General features: G+C 40.7%; 2 protein-coding genes across 9 annotated transcripts in view; one reads left to right on the forward strand and one right to left on the reverse strand.

Annotated features, from left to right (window-relative positions):
- LOC134342457 (CSC1-like protein 1) overlaps positions 1–7,927 on the forward strand; it is a 110,217-nt gene extending 102,290 nt beyond the window's left edge. For 4 of the 5 annotated variants that reach the window (XM_063040612.1, XM_063040610.1, XM_063040611.1 and 1 more), the window contains 3 exons: positions 75–187; positions 1,837–1,899; positions 6,708–7,927. In XM_063040612.1, the coding sequence (XP_062896682.1) occupies positions 75–187; positions 1,837–1,899; positions 6,708–6,905 (374 nt within the window). In that variant the 3' untranslated portion in view covers positions 6,906–7,927. The remainder of the gene's footprint in view (positions 1–74; positions 188–1,836; positions 1,900–6,707) is intronic. The other variant, XM_063040609.1, reaches the window with a different exon arrangement.
- A 1,583-nt stretch (positions 7,928–9,510) lies between these two features.
- Positions 9,511–20,210, reverse strand: part of LOC134342456 (CSC1-like protein 2) — a 211,216-nt gene continuing 200,516 nt past the window's right edge. For 2 of the 4 annotated variants that reach the window (XM_063040606.1, XM_063040605.1), the window contains one exon: positions 9,511–18,444. In XM_063040606.1, the coding sequence (XP_062896676.1) occupies positions 18,301–18,444 (144 nt within the window). In that variant the 3' untranslated portion in view covers positions 9,511–18,300. The remainder of the gene's footprint in view (positions 18,445–20,210) is intronic. The other 2 variants (XM_063040607.1, XM_063040604.1) reach the window with 2 other exon arrangements.

Here is a 20,210-nt window from a genome sequence, read left to right on the forward strand (position 1 = left end):
TGTGACTGGTCAGAGAATGTTACTTCTATGGAACTTCAGTCCCTGACTAAGTCCCCTCTCTCTTGCTCCCCCAGGACTGACTGCACCAACATCTATCTTCACCTTCACTGTGGTGCTCCTCACCATTGCTATCTGCATCATTCTGAGCTGCACAGACTACTTTAAGTACTTCACCATTAACGTGATGGTAAGCTGATGGGTCTCTGGGTGAGAAGGCAGCAGAGGTGCTGTGCTCCATGGGACACTCTGACTATGGTGGTTGGGGTAGGGTCAACTATCTTGGTCAGACACACACATAACAGGATATTTAACATCACACATAAAAGTTGCTGGTGAATGCAGCAGGCCAGGCAGTATCTCCAGGAAGAGGTACAGTCGACGTTTCGGGCCGAGACCCTTCGTCAGTACTAACTGAAAGAAGAGCTAGTAAGAGATTTGAAAGTGGGCCCCTCCCCCTCCCACTTTCAAATCTCTTACTAGCTCTTCTTTCAGTTAGTCCTGACGAAGGGTCTCGGCCCGAAACGTGGACTGTACCTCTTCCTAGAGATGCTGCCTGGCCTGCTGCATTCACCAGCAACTTTGATGCGTGTTGCTTGAAATTCCAGCATCTGCAGATTTCCTCGTGTTTGCGAGGATATTTAACATATTTCTTTCTCAGTCAGCCTGGACATATTGGGCTAAAAAGGCCCCATCACGTAAACACTGCAGAAACTCATCAAATACTATTGCTAACAACAGGAATTCTGCAGATGCTGGAAATTCAAGCAACATACATCAAAGTTGCTGGTGAACGCAGCAGGCCAAGCAGCATCTGTAGGAAGAGGTGCAGTCGACGTGTCAGGACGAAGGGTCTCGGCCTGAAATGTCGACTGCACCTCTTCCTACAGATGCTGCTTGGCCTGCTGCGTTCACCAAATACTATTGCTAATTTGATACGATCAAAGTCACCTAAAGTTACAGATGCACCATAAAGTCTCTCTAATTTCCTGTTTATTTCAACACTTAAATCACTGGGACTTTTTGGGGTCCTGAAGACAAGTCCAAGGCTTGTAGGCCATGGAGTTGGAGACTAATACAGAGCGAATACAAGCCCTTATCTCCCCCTCTGACCAGCATCTAGCTAGTCTTGTCACAAACAAGGGAAAATCTGCAGGTGCTGGAATCCTGGATTAATTACTACCTTTGAAGTCCTACCTTTTGATCTCCCTCCTCATATTTCAGCTTGCAGATCTCAATTACTTTTTCTTTTCACAGGTACTACAACCATAAACTGTTCATCTGTTTCCTCCAGAAAGTCTAGCAGCTGCACTGAGACATCCTTGACTCTAGCGTCAGGGAGGCAACATGCCACTCAAGAGACCTTTGTGGCAGTACAAAACCCTATCTCTTCTCTCTCTCGATTCTTTTTCTTTCCTGTACAGCAAAACCATCCCTGCACTACACACATGCCTACTACTACCTTTTCCTGAGAAGCTATCTTTCCCTCAGTATCCAGAGGTGAATGATCACAGTGGATTCCTGCACTACCTGCCTTTTCAACTGTGTCTACCTCTTTCTGCCAAGACAGACTATCTACAGTTTGACCACCTCACTGAAAAAATATCCATGGAAATCTCAGCCTTGGATGTTCACCAGTGAATCTGTCCATAATTCCAGTTGTGATATGGTTAACCAGCTGCTTGCACTTCCAGTGTCCATTGTGTAACATATGGACACTGGGAGAAGCATCACTGGGAAAGGAAAGTGGGGTGGACAGAGTCGTGGGACCTGAAAACAGTCCCACTCTCATATAGGGTGTTGTTGCAGGATGCTCATAACCAGCATGTCCTTTTCCAGGCAATGAAGCTGCTGACTGAGGAGACGGAAACAGAAGGAACAGCACGTGCCTGGCAATCTAGAGTAAGTAACAGGTCAGCGATAGAGAGCAGGCTGGTGACCAATGGGCACTAACAGACTACTGAGATCCTTTGTAATAACCTGGGAGGAGTTTCACCATTTTGATGAAAAATGGTTAGTACAATTGACAAATGCAAGGTGTGTGTCATTAAGAAGATATTGGTGAAGATAATCATGGCTATAAACAGCAACACTGAGTTGGGCCAACATTCAAGTATTGAACTGGTGGTTGGAAAGTACCCAACTGTGATACCGACAGGGTTTACTGAACTTCACGACTTTGATTTTTGGCACAGCTATTTGTGTGTCTTCTTGCCCTTCAATACACCAAGAACAAAATTGCGAGAGTTAGCCTACTGGGAGAGAATTTGGAACCAATTATAACATACTGCAAAAAGCTAAAAAGCCTGTGGACCAAGAGATGCATTCATGTTGAATGGCCTCCCACGCTATAAGCACCAATGATTCTATGATATTAAAATACTTAACTGGGTATAGGATGGTCCATTTAATTAGTGCAAAAAAAAACAAAACCATTCTCAATATCAAGCAGCAGTGCATAAAGGTAATAACTAGACTAAGCACTGGTGACCAAGTTCTACTAAACTGTTGTCAAACTCTGGTTGAAATAGAACTCAGAACTGTATAGCACAGGAACAGGTCTTTCTGCCCTGATTGTGCCGACACAATACCAAATTAAACAATCTGTGATCCATATCCCTTCATATTCAAAGCAAAAAGGAATTGGAGAATGTCCAAAAAATATCAGGGATGATCACAAAATCTGGAAGGCACTTTTATGTGGAAGTGCAAGCTGGTTTTCTTTCTGTTTAAGCATGGTCTAATGGCGTGTTTAAGATTATGAAAGTTTTCATGAGACCCAATGCTTCCATTTGTGAGACCATCAATACAAGGCAGTTAGCAAAAAATCCAATAGTGAATTCAGGAAGAACTTCTCCACAGGGCACATTGAAAGGTTGGAACTCAGTGGCGTGAAAAACAGCTGAGGTGACCAGTGTCAGGAGCTTTTTTTTAAAAATGGGGAAGCTAGATGAAAATAGAAGATTGTGCTGACTGATTGAGCTCAGGATGAGAGAATGCTCACACAGAGCATAAATAATGTTTCTTTGATTCATGAGACTGCACGTTGGCATCTGGTGCAACAATATGCAGGAGCTGCTCAGTGGATCGAGAAGCTTTTGTTTGGGGTGTGGGGGAAGGACTGATGCAAGGCTTCCATCTGCAACATTGATAATTCTGCCCCCACAACCCCACACACACAGATGCTGCTTGACCCAAGTTACGCTAGAAGATGGATTATTAATCTCTTTCTATGCGCTACATTGCAAAGTTTAATAGGATTTTGGAATGGGGTTTCTGTAATGTTCCCACTCAAGAACTAGATTAGTTACAATGGTGAACTCTTCTCCAAATCAATACTCCAGCCTCCAGTTGCTAGTCAAGTCACCATCAATGCCAGAATAGCTCCTTTACAGGGAATGTGCAAGATGTAGTCTACTTGGTGTACTTACAGAGGACGAATGCGGTATTGGTTGAGTTGGTTTATGTGTGGACAGAAGTTTGGAAAATGGGCAAATGGATGGGGCGAGATAGAGATTAACAATCCAAATCATTTATAAGGGCCATTAAATATGTTGCTTGAAGGCACCGGCACCTTTGAAGATGGTGCTAAAATTTAACAACATTGTTTCTGTTCTGATCACTTCTATGGCAAACCAATCCAAAGATAAAAAGCAGAGAACTCCTTTTATCATCAATAACAGAACTCTTAGCCACGTTCCCTTATTGCCCACTCATACTAAGGATAGACTTTCTGTCATCTCACCTTCAACTCCAACAGACTCCAAAGTCAGTTACACAGCATAGGGGGAAGAAAAGGTCCTTAAGGACATTCACATTCGTGCTGACCAAGATGTATATTCCAGCTAACGTATTTCTGAGAAATTGACCCATATCCCTCTAAACTCGTCATCAGTATACCTGTCCACATAATTAAATGTTCTAATTTTCCCACCTCAACCATTTCCTCTGCACGTGGTTCCATATATTTACCACCTGCCGTATATATTAAAAAAAGTGCCCCCTAGGTTCTTATCAAGCCTTTTATCTCCAATCTTAATAACTCTATGCTGTAGTTTGCGATTCCCCTACACTGGAAAAAAGCTGCTTACTCTTTCTGTGCCCCTTACAAGTTTATCTACCTCTGAAATTGCCCCTCAGTCTGTCATGCTCCAAAGAGTAAATACCCAATCTATCTAAACTCTCCCTATAACTCAGTCCCTCAAGTCCCAGCAAAATCTTTGCAAACTGTTATTCAAAGTTAACTGATTATCCTTAATTCTTAACTGGATTCAGACATTCTTCCCCAACCACCTTCTAGAAGGTCAAAGGGGCACACGATATAGCAGTAGTTCAGGCCACCACCTCAAAGCTGTCATGGTCCGGGTTCAATCCTGACTTCTGGTGCTGTTAGGAGTTTGGACATTCTCCCTGGGTTTGCAACCAGTTGCTTCCATTTCCTCCCACATTTGCTGGGAGGTTAACAACCCACTGTAAATTGCCTCTAGTCCAGATGTGCAGAAGGAGAATCTAGCAGTTAAGACAGAATATTTCACAGGGAACTAATTGGGGCATAGGTTTGATAGGTGTGCAGTGACTCTATGGGCCTGTGTTGTAAATAAATATATACGTGCACGTATTTCCACTGCAACTCTCTCATTACTCTTCCATCTCTAACAACCAGTCCTCTTCTCTCTGCACATTCCCATGGAATTACAACTTCTCACAGACTGATATAACATGGAAACAGGCTCTTCAAACTAACTTGTCTATTTCAATATGTATTTATTTTGGGGGTGGCATGGTGGTGAAATAGTTAGCATAATACCATTACAGCACCAGCGAGTTCAATCCTGCCACTGTCCATAACAAATTTGTATGCTTGCCCTGTGACTGTCTGGGTTTCCTCCCACACTCCAGACTTGTGTTCATAGGATAATTGGTCACACAGATGAAATTGGGCAGAAGGGCCTGATAATGTACTGTATCTCTAAAATTGTCCTTTTGATCGAGGTCCCTACCTCAGAAGTCCCATCTGCCTGTATTTGCCCTAGGTCTCTTTCTACCCATGTATTTATCCAAATGTTTTCCTTAAATGTTATACCTACCTCAAACACTAGCCCTGGCAGCTCGTTCAAAGAGTATGTGGAATTACCTTGTCAATGCCCTTCATGACTTTATACAGCTCTGTAAGGTCACCTCTTAGTATTTTACATCCCAAGAGATAAAGTCCTGGTCTATTCAACCTCTCCCTGTAACTCATCCTCACATTCTGTCAACATTCACCTAAATCTCTTCTGCACTCTGCCCAACGTAATGACACCTTTCTACTTTTCCCTTCCCTTCCCTTCCCTTCACAACCAGCCAGGGATGGCTGCCTTTGCCCAGTCTCCATCAGCTGTGGTTGACTGTCTTGCCCTGTTCCTGTGGGCTTCTCTTGGAGTTTGTGAAGTAATGTGAACTTCTGCAGGCCTCCCAGCCAGGAAATCTGCCTAGGCTGGGTTAAATCTGATGCATGCTTGTCAACCCACATGCAAAGACGGGGAGACATTGGCTCCCAGGATAATTTCTCCCCATATCCTGGAACATGGGCATCACTTGACAAGGCCAGTATTTATTGCTTGCCCTAGAAGTCAGCCTCTGCAGTCTTTATATTGACGGAGCTCCCACAGTGTTACCCAAAACAGTAACTATGTAACCACTATAAGTTCAATTACTTAATATACTGATAATCTACAATACATATTTAAAGCTATAAGCCAAAGATCGAAAATTGCTGGAGTAGATCTTACAGCTTTCAAGCCTGTTCCCACTTTAAATAATAGGATCATCTAAATTCAGTCCTGGTTACAGCATTCTCTCCCTTTCCCATGATCCCTCCAAGCCCGAAGAAGGGGGAAGGATTTAAAAAGGAACCCGTGGGGCAACTTTTTACTCCACCCCCTGCACACCCCAAGGGTGATGGTAATATGGAATGAGCCGCCAGGAGAAAGTGGTAGAGGCAGATACAATCATGATATTTAAAATACATTTAGACAAGTAGAGTACATGGATGGCAAAGGCTTAGAGAGACATGGGCCAAATGCAGGGAAATGCAACTAGCTCAAGGAGACTTGATCACCTTGGACGAATTGGGCTGAAGGACCTGTTTCTGTGTTCAACTTTATGACTCCATGAACAGTAAGTATTTTCAAGACACTTAAATAATAACTTGGCTTCAGTTGCTTTGCTGTATACTTGTGAATGTCACAGATGTTCACAAGCATTCAGTGGCTACCCTCACACTGACAACTGTGACTGCCCAGATCAAGCAAAGGGCCTCATTGGATGCCAAAGCCATTTGAAGACAGCCCTTGTGTTGGAGCCATAGCAGGGTCAGGCTGGAACAAATGCCAGATCAATTACAGGACTGTGGATGACCCAGCTCACTGACTCAATAATAGCATTTACTCCTTGCTTTGCCTCTTGCTCAGTGGATGATCTGGGGGTGGGGCTCACTGGCAGCCCAAAGCATCCCAGTGCTGATCACAGGAGAAGCAGAAATGAAGGGGTTTTGTTGATCTTATACACTTAGGAGGTGATGGAATTTGTCTACATTCTACAGAGGCTAAAGGACAAGACTGGGTGCATTTATCATGAGCAACACTTGCAGCTGGAGAAAGGACAATGCACTTTGTAATGACCAACATTTAAGCTTTGATCTTCTTTCTCCCCATTCTGTTCCATGACAGGCCTACGTCCCAAAAGTCCTGCGAGCAACCAAGACAGAGCAGAGCCACCTCAACCCAGAAATCCATCCAACATATGGTACCATTGGGGATGGCGGTCAGGAAGAGGCCCAACCCCCATCTCCAGATGATGTTACTCCTTTGGACAGTGTTGATAATGATCAAATATATCTAGTAGATAGTGGAAATAGAGAAAGATAAAAAATACAGCTCTGTTTTGGAAATGGACTAAATCCAACTTCAACTGCCCACCTACAATACTGTTCTTTTGGTTTTGGCACAAGAGGTACTGATGTATTAGACTGCTCATTTACTTGAACAACAATACCACAAGCAGCCAATGCCAATCGAGATTTTGTTGCTATGTTTTTCTCAACATACACATAATTTCCGTGTTATTTAAAAAGGTAATTCAACTCTTATTTCATGGCTGCCTTGAGGATTAGCATTAATGACTGTTAATGTATGCAGTTAATCCATTTGGGAAGGATCCTTAAGGTGGTTTCAGAATTTTGCACATTTTCTGATTGTTGTGCAATGTATGTGAGTCAAGGATGGCAACCAAATGCATGGGCAAATGGTGCCTCTCTCAGCTTGCAGAGTCAAGTTAAAATTGTATTGTTAAGGCGGGATTGTGATGTCAGCCCTGGTGTGTTCCCCTTAAAGTTAATGTAAAACCCCAAATATGTTCAATTTTGGGCACTAACTTTGAAAATAAAAGAGCGTAATCCTGGGGAACCTGTGGTAGAAGACAAGTGCTGCTTGAGTTCATTTAGTGCTGAGTGCAAGGGAGAGGGGAAAATCAACAGAAGCATAACAATTTTTGTCACTGATCATGAGTGGTTAACATAAAGATTGGACTGTTTAAATCTTGTCTTCCAAAGGAGTAGTCAAAATATGAGAGTAAATTTTATTCTGATGATGTTGGTATTTATCTGGGACAATTTTTGGTTTGATGCCCACTTACCTGTTATTCCCTGGGTTACGTTCAGCTGTCCACTAGTTGTGTAACGTGTCATAATTCCAGGCCATTGCTGACTGACACTGCGGCAGAAACAAATGCAGGTTAGTAGAGATCCACGAATGAAGCCTTCATGGAGTTCTGGAAATTGAACTGTTTGCTATATCCAACAAGTTAACAAAAATGTTCATAGTACTACAAACCATATCTGAAGTGTGTTTTGCTTCATGGCACTGAAGTAAATATTCCCATTTGTTTTTGTATGGAGGAACTAAATATATCTTTTGGTATCCAGCTGAGTTTCATTCAACAGGAATCTTAACACATGGAGGACCGGAGGGGCAAATTTTTCCACACAGATGGTGGTGGGTATATGGAACAAGTTGCCAGAGGAAGTGGTAAAGGTGTGTACAATAACAACTTTTAAAAGATCTGTGGATAGGAAATATTCAGAGATATGAGCCAAATGGAGGTAAGTGGGACTAGCTGGAGGAGGCACCATGCTCTGCATGAATGAATTGGCTTAAGTTTGCACTAATGATCAAGCACCCATTTACACCAACTCTACACTAATCCATTTTATTCTCCCCACTATTCCATTAACTCACTCCAGATTCTACCACACTAGGCAGATTTTACAGTGGGCAATTAACCTACCAAATGGCTGGTCTTTGGGATGTGGGAGGAAACTGGAGCATATGGGGAAATTCCCTGGATGGGTCACAGGGATAAAGTATAAACTTCCCCCAGACAGTGCCGCGTCACTGAAGCTGTGAGGCAGCAATTCTGCCTCTGTGATACCAAGTGGTTTGGAGGGCCTACAAAAGACGTTGAGACCACTAAATTGTGAACATTAGTAATAGCAAAAGTGCAAAATGGCTTTGAATTCTCTTATACATACTCACCGTTAAAGGAGTGGACGTCATCATTGGATTTCGATGGACAACTGAAGAAGAAGATACTCCTGGGTGCTAACTGCAATTAAAGCACTGAGATCACACGGTCATTGCAGTGGTATTAGTACAGGAGAGTTGTGCCCAGGTGAGCTCATTATGCACAAAAGGCAGCTCCTTCAATACTTAGTGAATGAGAACTCTTTGGGGCTGGCAGAAATCAGGAGGGCAGATTATTAAATTTAGCTTTGATACCCATCTGTCAGGTTCTACATGTTTTTATTAAGATTATTCTTTTGCAGAGAACTGGGTAGCTGTATATGCTCATATCACATCAATTTTGTGACACAAAGTGACTGCAACCAATTACCTTGATATTTAACATTGCCCTACTTGGTCACATCCCTCAGCTCAGAACCACAGCAATGAAAATGGTTCCCTCTCAGCCATGACTTCAGATTTGGAGGGAGGTGGTCTTTTACCACTCTCCAGTATTTGACAGGCAACTGAGTGGAGATCATGGCGCAGAAGCTAAATCAATCTCTCACTGTTGTATAGAAGGGGGTTTATAATCTCATCACACAGTTAAAATCAGACCTCATTCTAATTGGCATGGCAATTCTTCATTGCAACTTGGGTGCATGGTTAGCAATAGAGGCTCTGACAATCAATTAAGGAGAGTAGGATAGGACAGGATTTCTTTTGTTTTCCCTGGAATGTAGGAGGCTGAGGGGTGACTTTATAGATGGTGGTGCATATATGGAACGTTGTCAGAGGAAATGGCAGAGGTGTGATGTTTAAAAGACATTGAGACGGATAAGTGGATAGGAAAGGCTTAGAGGAAAACGTGACAAATGGAACTACACCACTTTGGCAATTTGGTTGACATGGAAGATTTGAACTGAGTAGCCTGCTTCTGTGCTATATAACTCCTATAATTCAAGATTAAGGATTGCTGACCTACCTTAAAAATCAGTCATGATCTGTGGGCAGACCCAGGCATAGAAATCAAATGTTTAGTCCATGATTGTACAATGTTGTTTATTGAACATCTTTAAACATTTTGCAAATTCCACAGATGATTAAGCAGCAGTGAGCCAGTGCCAAAATTGGAAATCTGATACACCAGAAAAATTTTGATCAATGTAGAGGCTAAGTTTAACTGTCCCCTGATTGTAATTCTTTGAAATTCATACTTTAATTCTTTTGCAGTGCATATCTGTTATATATGGAGAAAGGTCCAACATGTCTGTTATACTCCATGTGCAAGTTGATAAAAATCATAAACACTGGCCCTAATCTGATGAGCTGAATTTACAAGCTGGTACAAATCTCAAATTTTCAAGTAGCTAAAAACTGCAAGGAATTTATTATAATTGGCAACTCTTTCAAGAAGACAGAGCAAGTCAGTAGCTTATCATCAAAACTGCCATCCTAAAATTATCCTTGAGGAACAACATATGAAAATTCTAAAACTAGTAAATTTGAGAGAAGTGGAAAATGTAGCAGTATGACACTACAAGAACTGATTGGTACACATTGCTTAATATACTAAATTATGTTATAAACATTAAGCTATAGACTATTGCTCTAGTATAGTTACAGCTTGAATTGTAAATGCAAAGAGCTGACTGTTGTGGACTGTTAGAATGAATATTATTTGACAATGGCAATAGGCAAACAAAAGATGCTCTTTACCACTAACTTACATTGCTAGCAGTTTAGACTGCAACCAATATTCATTCCATTTGGTGTGTCTCGGCCACAGACCAAGCCAACTGATTTATCAGTAATTCAGTTCTTGTAACACACAAGGAGTTGGAAGAATGTTCATTTTTTTTCACCTTGACAATGCACCCCAATGGTAGGATTTAGTTACTTCCTCTTTTGGTCCTCTCTGCAATACTACATGTGGAGATGAATTCCAATCATCCTGTGAGAACAGTCTGCAGCTCATATAACAGTGTGATATATACAGTGAGAAATAGTTTCTGGGGGCACAGAAAAATCAGTGGATGATCATTAGTCATCTGTCAACCAGCCCTGAACCAAATGCAGAAATATTGCACATCATCTACCCTGGAGTTGGTAGCCCATCCAACACACAAAGAACTTACAAGCCTTGGAGAAGAGGCACAATGACAGGTAGGCCAAGCAAACAGATAACATACCTCAAACTAGCAATGCAATGCAAGTGCACATGCAACACAAGGGGAAAGCTTGCAGATCCATGGGTCAGTACACATACACAATTTGGGAATATTGATGGAGACCTTGGAATAGGCATGATGGTATACTTTTCCTCTTGTGCCTGGAGACCACCCAAGGAATCTCCTTGGCATAGCTCATAATGAATATGAGCAGGTGTATCAACCACACATCTTATATTTGCCGCTATGGTACAGAGAGTGTAAATGCAAGCAGGCTTTTTCCACTTTGGTTGGGTGAGACTACAACTAGAGTCATGGGGTAAGGTTGAAAGGTGAAATATTTATGGGGAGTACGAGGGGAAACTGCTTCACTTAGAGGGTGGTGAGAGTCTGGAATAAGCCACCAGTGCAAGCAGTGGATGCAGGCTTGATTTCAACATTTAGGAGGAATTTAGATAGATAAGTGGATGGGAGGGGTACGGAGGACTATGGTCCGGATGCAGGTCAATGGAACTAAGTAAATTAATGGTTCGGCAGACTAGACGGGCTGGAGGGCCTGTTTGTGTGCTGAGCTAGGAAATAGTCTAGCCTGATGAACTAGTTGTTTTCCCAATGAGTCCTTGTGCAAGTGGAAATAACAAACCACACCGCCTTCCACAACTCTCTCCAACATCCAACTCTACAGACTGGTTGTAGTTGGTAACTGTGAGCAACAATCTGCTAATCTGCAAATATTTATAAAGGCACACGAATGTGACCCAGTATTACAACATTGAGATGACAGCACGAAAAAAGCGATGCTACTCATCTAAAGCACAAGGAGTCAGCAATCATTAGATCTGTAAAGCGACACAACCAAATCTAAAGACACTGCATTAAGCAATGAAAGCACAACTGTGTCTGCTATAGTTCAGATTTACTGCATCAGATTCTGCAAAACCCTAGTTAAAAAGAACAGGTAATATATATTGACAACTGCTAGTAGGATATGTACACACTTACACATACATCCACATTATAAAGAATACAGCAGGGATAGAAGAGGAATATCAAATTCATATTTTCTCTCTTCCATGTTTCAGGAAGACATGCAACAAGATACAGAGTTAGTCCTTTTATTAGAAACCATCTCTGGCAAATAATTTACATGCAATTACAGAAAATATTATGTAAACTTGCCTTCACAGTGACTCTGATAGGAAATGCTGATGATTTACTTTCATCTTTACATAACAGTAATTCAAAGGGAGTTGGTCAAAAATTGGTATGTTTTGCATTCTAAACCATCTGAATATCAAGATTTCACAATCAGTGGTATCTTGGATAAAGATTTAACGTGCAAATTTTCACTGCTTCTTGAGAAAAATGCAATTTAATCACATTAGCCACGTTTTATACACTTGATCATACTAATTTCCTACACAATCACTGGTTTCTGTCACTTTGATTTCACATTGCTGTTGCAAGATTCCATATTAATATATTTTGTTACTGTCTTTTCCTACCTGACAGCAACCTCCTTCAAAATAATCAACAGATCAAAGAGTAACTTGACAGGGATGAGTGGGAAGGAAATGCTTGAACTAACGAGATCAGAGTTGGAGTTCCTTAGTCCATTAGGACGTCCATCTCCAAAATGGACATTCAGCTGTTTGAGGTTGTATCTCCAATGGGTACGAGGCAACAAAAATACAACAATCAAATCTACTAATATGATACATACATAATAAATTACATTAAATGCTATTCATCAGCCTTTCGGAATTCTAGCCATAATGGCTGGTCGCCAATGATTTATTTGTAACCAACACCTTAAAGCTATGGTTTTAAAGAGGAGGCTGATACACAACTACTTCCTTGTCTTGACTACAACTGGAGCCTTGATATGACAACTAGTCACTTGGTGCTAACTGCAGCAAGTGTAATCATTCAGGAACAGGCCCCCCCCCCCCTTAAATCCAGCCACTATTCATAGATCAAATAGTTTAGAATGATGACCAGCTATTTTTTGAAATAATCTAATTAGTACATTATATGGGCCGGCTTTGTTCTTTGTTCAAGGGACTCAAAACATTGCCTTGTTACCAGCCCAAGTTGGATTCACCAGATAGATGAAAAACACATGGCAAGTGTGAAATTGCCCCATGGTGCTCTAAGTGACTGTAACTGGATAACCCTTGCAACAACATTTCCACTATCCTGCCCTAATACTCAATTTCTGCACTACTTAAGATTTCTTTTAAGTATACAATTTAATCTCAGTGCCTGAAATTATTTACCTAGATTTTATTAACAGCACGGAGAGATACTGGTAAGCAATGAGAGGGGGCGGGGGGGGGGGGAGAGAGAGACAGAGAGACAAGCATGGCGGGACAGTTTAGGTAACAAACAAATGGCCTTTAATCACTGTCACTTTGTCCCATTAACTACTATATGAACAGCTACCAGCTTAACATATTCTGGATTTGGCTGCCTGGAGGATCTCTTTTGACAGGTTATCAAAGCTGAGCTTGAAAGCTGGTGTTGTCTCACTTTGAGTATTGTGAACAGTTTTGGATCCCTTGAACCAAAGGAAGGACGTGCTGACATTGGACAAGCTTCAGAGGAGGTTCACGAGAATGATTCTGGGAATGAGAGGGTTACCATATGAGGACCGATTGATGGATATGGGCCTCTACTCACTGGAATTCAGAAGAATGAGAGGTGACCTCATTGAAACGTATTGAATGTTGAAAGGCCTCGATAGAGCGGATGTGGAGAGGATGCTTCCTACAGTGGGAGAATTTAAGACCAGAGGACACAGCCTCAGTAGAAGGGTATCCTTTTAGAATGAAAATGAGGAAGAATTTCTTTAGCTGGAGAGCGGTGAGTGTATGGACTTCATTGCCACAGTTGGCTATAGGGGCCAAGTTATTGGGTACATTAAGGCAGAGGCTGATAGATTCCTGATTAGTCAGGCCATGAAGGGATATGGGGAGAAGGCAGGAGATTGGGGCTGACCAGGAAATGGATCAGCATGATGAAATGCCAGAGAATCTTGATCAGCCAAATCGCCTAATTCTGCTCCTATGTCTTATGGTCAATGCACCTTTGCTCTGAAGCAGTTGCAGAAGAGAGGAGCAGGCTGGGGCGAGGGAATGGAACTGGGTAAGAAAATTAACAGCAAATAGTAAAATCAAACATCAAAGCAAAAGTTATCAAATTTATCAACAACTGATGAATTGAAATAGAGATCCACATCGGCATGGTAGTGTAGTGGTTAGCACAATGCTTTACAGTAAAGGCAACCCGGTTTCAATTCCGGCCACTGCCTTTAAGGAATTTGTACGTTCTCCTTGTGATCATGTGGACTTCATCTAGGTGCTCTGGTTTCCCCGTACAGTCCAGAGATGTACCGATTGGTAGGTTCATTGGTCATTTTAAATTGTAACGTGATGAGGCTAGGGTTAAGTCGGGGGGGGGGGGATTGCTGGTAGCGCGGTTCGAAGGGCTGGAAGACCTACTCCACATCTGTAGCTCAATAAATAAATAACTGGACAGTCTCTTTACATCATTTCACAGCAAGTCTTTGAATGAGAATGCTCTGACCTGAGATAATAGTTACACTTTCTAAAGATTCATTAGGAAGAGTGCGTTAGTAACGAAATATAAAATGGGGGTAAGAGAACAGACTACAAATAAGAATTGACACTACAGGTAAATTGTGTCTTACTTGATGAACAAGGGAAATTTCCTAGTATTTCACGTGAGCTTGATAAAATATGACCTTAAGCTCACCCCAGAAACACAAAATTACAGGGTGCAGCAACTCTCAAACAACACTTTTCATATCAATCAGAATAATTCCAAGGAATTTTACTGGGGTAATATGAGTATATTGGTGTATTTTCAATAGAAGCTTTTATGAATTCCAAACTCCCAGTGAGTGCCCACTGAATCACATGATATCTGTTTGACCCCATACTATTCTAAAAGCTTCCTTGGCTGTATAACAAGTGTTCAATAAGTATCCCTCTAGTATTTTAAATGTTGAATTATGATAATCACGTTTATGCATTGGAATGAAAACACTGTAAACTAAATGGGATTTGTGATGTAGTCAAGAACAGATCACAATAAAGGAATCAATTACAGCCATTCTTTTTGTGCTTTACAATCAGCATTAACTTCATTCACTAAGGACAAGTGGCATTCAGTTCAGTTCCCTCGACATGAAAGGGCAACACCGTCTACAGAAAAGTCAAAATGAAATACAAGTTCCTTACATTGAAAATAACATACTATGTGATAATTTGAAATGGAAATCAAACAACAATAAATTTCCAGTATGCTGTAATTGTTTATACACTTTTAAAGTTGTGGATGATTGTTTTGTACCCAGATTAAGCATTTCAAGTCAGGCATTATATGGATTAATTAAAAGGTCGATCAAGCTCATTTTAATTACCTGAATCTCACAGTGACATCGTTCCCAATATTAGCATCAGCCAGGTTTCTTGAGTTCACATCAACACCATTCCTTGCCCACTTCATTTCCAGCCTAGCTCAGTTGTTCCAAGCCAATTCTATCTACCTAATGGGAACTGATTGGAGATTTAGGTTTAAATTCTGTCTCTTTGAGAGTTCAATGCCCAAGGAACAATGCATGTAGAAGGCAGATGCTCTTAGACGAATTTCCACATTTTTATGCAGATGACTATTGATAGAGCACTTCAAACAATAATATCTATTAATAATTTATGACTACTACATCACCACATACTACAGGACAGATGTGAAGTAATTTGCTGATCTATATTGATTATATATACACAATATTTGCACTTTAGTACATTCAGCTATATACATGTAACCCCATCCAAGCACGATTCAAACACACAGTAAAGAACTCATGTTGCACTCTTATTTATCAACAAGTGTGAAACCTCACAAGTATCAGAAGTTAATAGCATTTATATTAATTTCTATATTAATTTTATATTAATAAAAGTTAACAGCAGTAATGTTGTTCCCATCAATGATTTTCAGATGCTAATCCCAAATGATACCGAATCCAAAACTCAAGAGTAATAATTTTTGGGGGAAGAAAAGGTACGCTGGTCAGTGTTAAAGTTGCTCGATAAATTCAGTGGGTAGAACTCTGGTTAGACACCTACACAAGGCTGTAATGGAGCAAACCCTTCCCTAATAATTCCCATTATATTGAACTTATTGTGTGCTGTGCTATATTTGAAAGAACATTGCTTTGCTGTAATAAGTAGAATGCCAATTTCCCCTAGAACCAGTTACATAGATGGCAAAATAGCCTTTGACAGTCCAATAGTTCCCAGTCATTGTTACTCAGTGCCATTTTCTTATCTAGGGTGCACAGACGTCCTAAAGTGTGAGGTGCCTTGGCAAAATGGGTTCTGTATTTAATTAGGATTCCACTAAAACAATGCAACACACCATTCAAGTTATCCACACAGCTACTGCATTTTGGTCATCAATAAAGAGGCAGCAAGTCTGAAACTAACACCAAACATTGCATAACACACAGTTTCTTCAGCTTTCTGAAAGCAAACTACCAATCTTTGACCCCAAACAGACTGAAAACTGTACAAGTGCAATGGAGAAACGAGTTTAATTTTCTATTCACAAACCTAAGACCCTGTGTGCCAAAGACTAATTATACATTCAAGAATGCAAACTTAGTCCAACAATATCTACTTCCTTCAAGTCCAAATTGCAAATGAAGTTTTAACAGAAAAGTAGAATAATTGTGAATAAAGGAATGCTTCATTTTCCAATGTGATAAATCACAGCCAGACATACTAAATATGTTTTTACTTTCTCTCCCTCCCCACCATCTGTTGAAGGAAAGAAAATTCTTAATAGTGTCAGCAAATTAAGACTTCAATAAAACATTACCATATCAAAATGGGTGATACAATTCCTGGCTAGTTGATGTGTAGGAAGATTCTAAAAATCACTGCATTAGGGTCTTTTTATTGCATTTACAATGCAATCATTAAGGAGAGAAAAGGAAGTCAGACATTCTATATCAATTCTGACTGCTCTTTAGCTGCAACTTATACCATAACTATTAATAATTGTGATTCCAACTTAGTAATCCTTTCACTATTAGTAAGGGTGTCTTCTATCACCTTTCCCAAGACCAGCTACAGCTGAACCTTAACATGCAGTGATTCAATCCAGGTAGTGCTGCTGGTTATATTTTTAATAAACTGAAGTCTAACAGCGTCTTTAAGGATTTTTGGATGATGTGACCACTTTTTACATCCAATATGGAAGAAAGGTGTGGGCGGGGAAACAATAAAAAAAAAGACATACTGGGTCTTCACCTTGTCCTTGTGCAATACATCTACAAGTTCCACAAGTTTAATGCATGATTATTTCAATTAATTATCCAGCTACCTCTTCTCCAAAAGCAATGACTATAAAAGGTGGCATGTACAGATTTGCTACATCTTCTCTTTTTAAGAATCTTTCGGGTTCTTCAATTGTTTCACCATTTGAACACCAAGGTAAATAAGAATATTTAACTATCCTATTCTGTCCCCAAAGATCATCTGCCTCTTGAACATGAAAGGTATTCATGATAAATGTGTTCAACTCTTAACCAACAGTACTCACTGCACATGGGCAAAACCTCCAGAGAAGAGGGGAAATATTGAGGTATAGCCCCGTGATTCTCTGGGCAAATTCCAGCTCAGCCCAGCTGGTTGACTAAATGGAACTAATGCTGGTCATTTTCTTTCCAGCCTGTGGTACTCTCTTTTTCGTGCTTATCCAACTTTACAATTGTTTTCAGATGTACGATAACTGAATTTGTCTGTGATTGCATTCTTAAGTATAGGAAACACCAAGCACAGTCAGAACCATGAACTTGCTGTATTTCCACTCTTCTATGTAGCTAAGAAACAATCACACCGGCACTGAAAACTTTTAAATTTGCTGGGGAAACAGCAACAAAAAACACTGGACTACTTTTCTTTAAACTCTAAGTTTAAACACATACTTACAAATATCTGTACAATGTTAACATACTTATTTCTTCACGATTTGAATGAATAGGAAAGGTGTGCTAATTTTTTTCCCCCAGGAATTTTTGAATAATGATTCTTTTTCATCATGAAGGATTAAAAAAACATACAATGTCCACTTTTCTCTTTCTTGATCTCTCTCTCACACACACACACATCCCTACCCAGCAGCAATACACGTGCTTATGTAACCAGGCTCAATTGCTCATTTCCCATTCTGGTGGCAGCATTGTTTTCTTGGACTAATGTTAAAGATGCAACTAATATAAATGGACATGACGGCATACATTTGGTCAAACAGGTAAAATGATTAGCTATTTTCTCTCCTTCCAGCTTCACCCATTTACATTCCAGTTCTGTAGTGTTCCTCCCATCAGCAGAACAAATACAAGTTTAGCAATTTGTATTGTATTGGTATAGGCTACACAGTACCCAGGACGATTAATTTCAGTCTGGAGTTTCACTGAACCTGTGGTGCCCTGGTCTCTGGTCCTAAATTGTGCACTTATGTTTGTTTTTTTAAAAAAGGCTCCTCTTGATTTTCCGCTAATGATGAACTTCATTTTCAATAAGACTGTCTTCACAGGACTGGAACTCTCCTTCATTAATCACTTCCTTGGTGTCCTTCTGTTCGTTATCATCTCCCGTGGCCTCTGACTGAGGATCCTGCAATACCTGGGCAATGTATCTCTGCAGACAGAAGAATTAGCCAGTTAGCACTGAAGCACTTCACAGAATGCCACAACAAACTGCTTCTTGGACTGCCTGCAAGTTTACCTTGCCATTTTTCTGTCTAACTGACCAGACCATCCAAGTCTTCCAGCAGTCTAATGTTCTGCTCTAAATTGTCACAGCACAGTTGACTTTTCCATTGACTTGGATCCAAATCACATTCTTAAAAAAAATAATTTTTGCCACCTTGGCAACTGTGGGAAGTCCAGCATTTATTTCCCATCTCTAACAGGTCAAGGTGATGGTGGTTGCGAGCTGCTTTCCTGAAACACTTAAGTCTTTCAGGTGAAAGTGTTCCCACATCACTGCAGGGGCAGGGGACCCAGGATTTAGACCTAGTGACAATGAAGGACTGGCAATACGTTTCTAATTTAACATGGCACCTAATGGAGGGTGATACTGCTGACCTGAATATGATGTACTGGTGTTTCTTGATGCTAGAAGTCATGGGTTTTGGGAGGTATTGTCAGAATAGCCTTGGTGTAGTGCAATTTCTAGATGGTGCACACAAACACTGTGGGCTGGTGGTGGAGGGAATGAATGTTTAAGGAGATAGACAAGGTGTCCAACAAATGGACTGCTGTGTCCTGGATGGTGTTGAGTTACTTCAGTAGTTGGTAAGGCCAAATTTGGAGTATCGTGTACAGTTTTGGTCACCAAATTATAGGAAATATGTCAACAAAATTGAGAGAGTACAGGAAGATTTACTAGAATGCTACCTGGGTTTCATCTCCTAAGTTACAGAGAAAGGTTGAACAAGTTGGGTCTTTATTCTTTGGAGCATATAAGGTTGAGGGGGGACTTGATAGAGGTATTTAAAATTATGAGGGGGATAGATAGAGTTGATGTGGATAGGCTTTTTCCATTGAGTGTGGGGGAGATTCAAACAATAGGACAGAAGTTGAGAGTTAAAGGGCAAAAGTTTAGGGGATAACATGAGGGGGAACTTCTTTACTCAGAGAGTGGTAGCTGTGTGGAACGAGCTTCCAGCAGAAGTGGTTGAGGCAGGTTCGATGTTGTCATTTAAAGTTAAATTGGATAGCAATATGGACAAGAAAGGAGTGGAGGATTATGGGCTGAGTGCAGGTTGGTGGGACTAGGTGAGAGTAAGAGTTCGGCATGGACTAGAAGGGCCGAGATGGCCTGTTTCCGTGCTGTAATTGTTATATGGTTATACAGTTATAGTTGGCATGACACTCATCCAGACAAGTGGAGAGTATTCAATCATACTAGTGCCATGTGGTGTAGATGGTGGAAATGCCTTGGACCATTAGGAGAGCTAGTTGCTGCAGGATACAGAGTTTTTGACTTGCTTATGCGACCACAGTGTTTGGTCCAGTTCAGCTTTTGATCAATAGATGCATTTCAAAAAAAGGGCAAGAGCAATTCAAACTGAGCCCACATAGCAAATGTGTTAAAAAAAACTTGATGGCCAAAGAGAATGAGAAAAGTGTTATTGTTTGAAGAACCATAACTGATAAAATAATACATATTATGAGCAGGAGAATGATAGAAATTAGACTGGACACAAAGAAACAATGAAAGAAGAACATTTAATTCTGATGCATGTTAAAAGAACAGCTTGAAAAGTAGTGTCACAGATTTGGTACAATTGTTGCACAATGCTTTAAAGTTATCAGTCATTTTAAACTAGTGCAGTAATATTGTGCTACCACATGTTAGCCTATCCCTGGGGTTCTGACTAAACTCCCAAAGAAACACCA

The sequence above is a fragment of the Mobula hypostoma genome, chromosome 2 (genome assembly GCF_963921235.1).
Source record: "Mobula hypostoma chromosome 2, sMobHyp1.1, whole genome shotgun sequence".
Taxonomy (NCBI): domain Eukaryota; kingdom Metazoa; phylum Chordata; class Chondrichthyes; order Myliobatiformes; family Myliobatidae; genus Mobula; species Mobula hypostoma.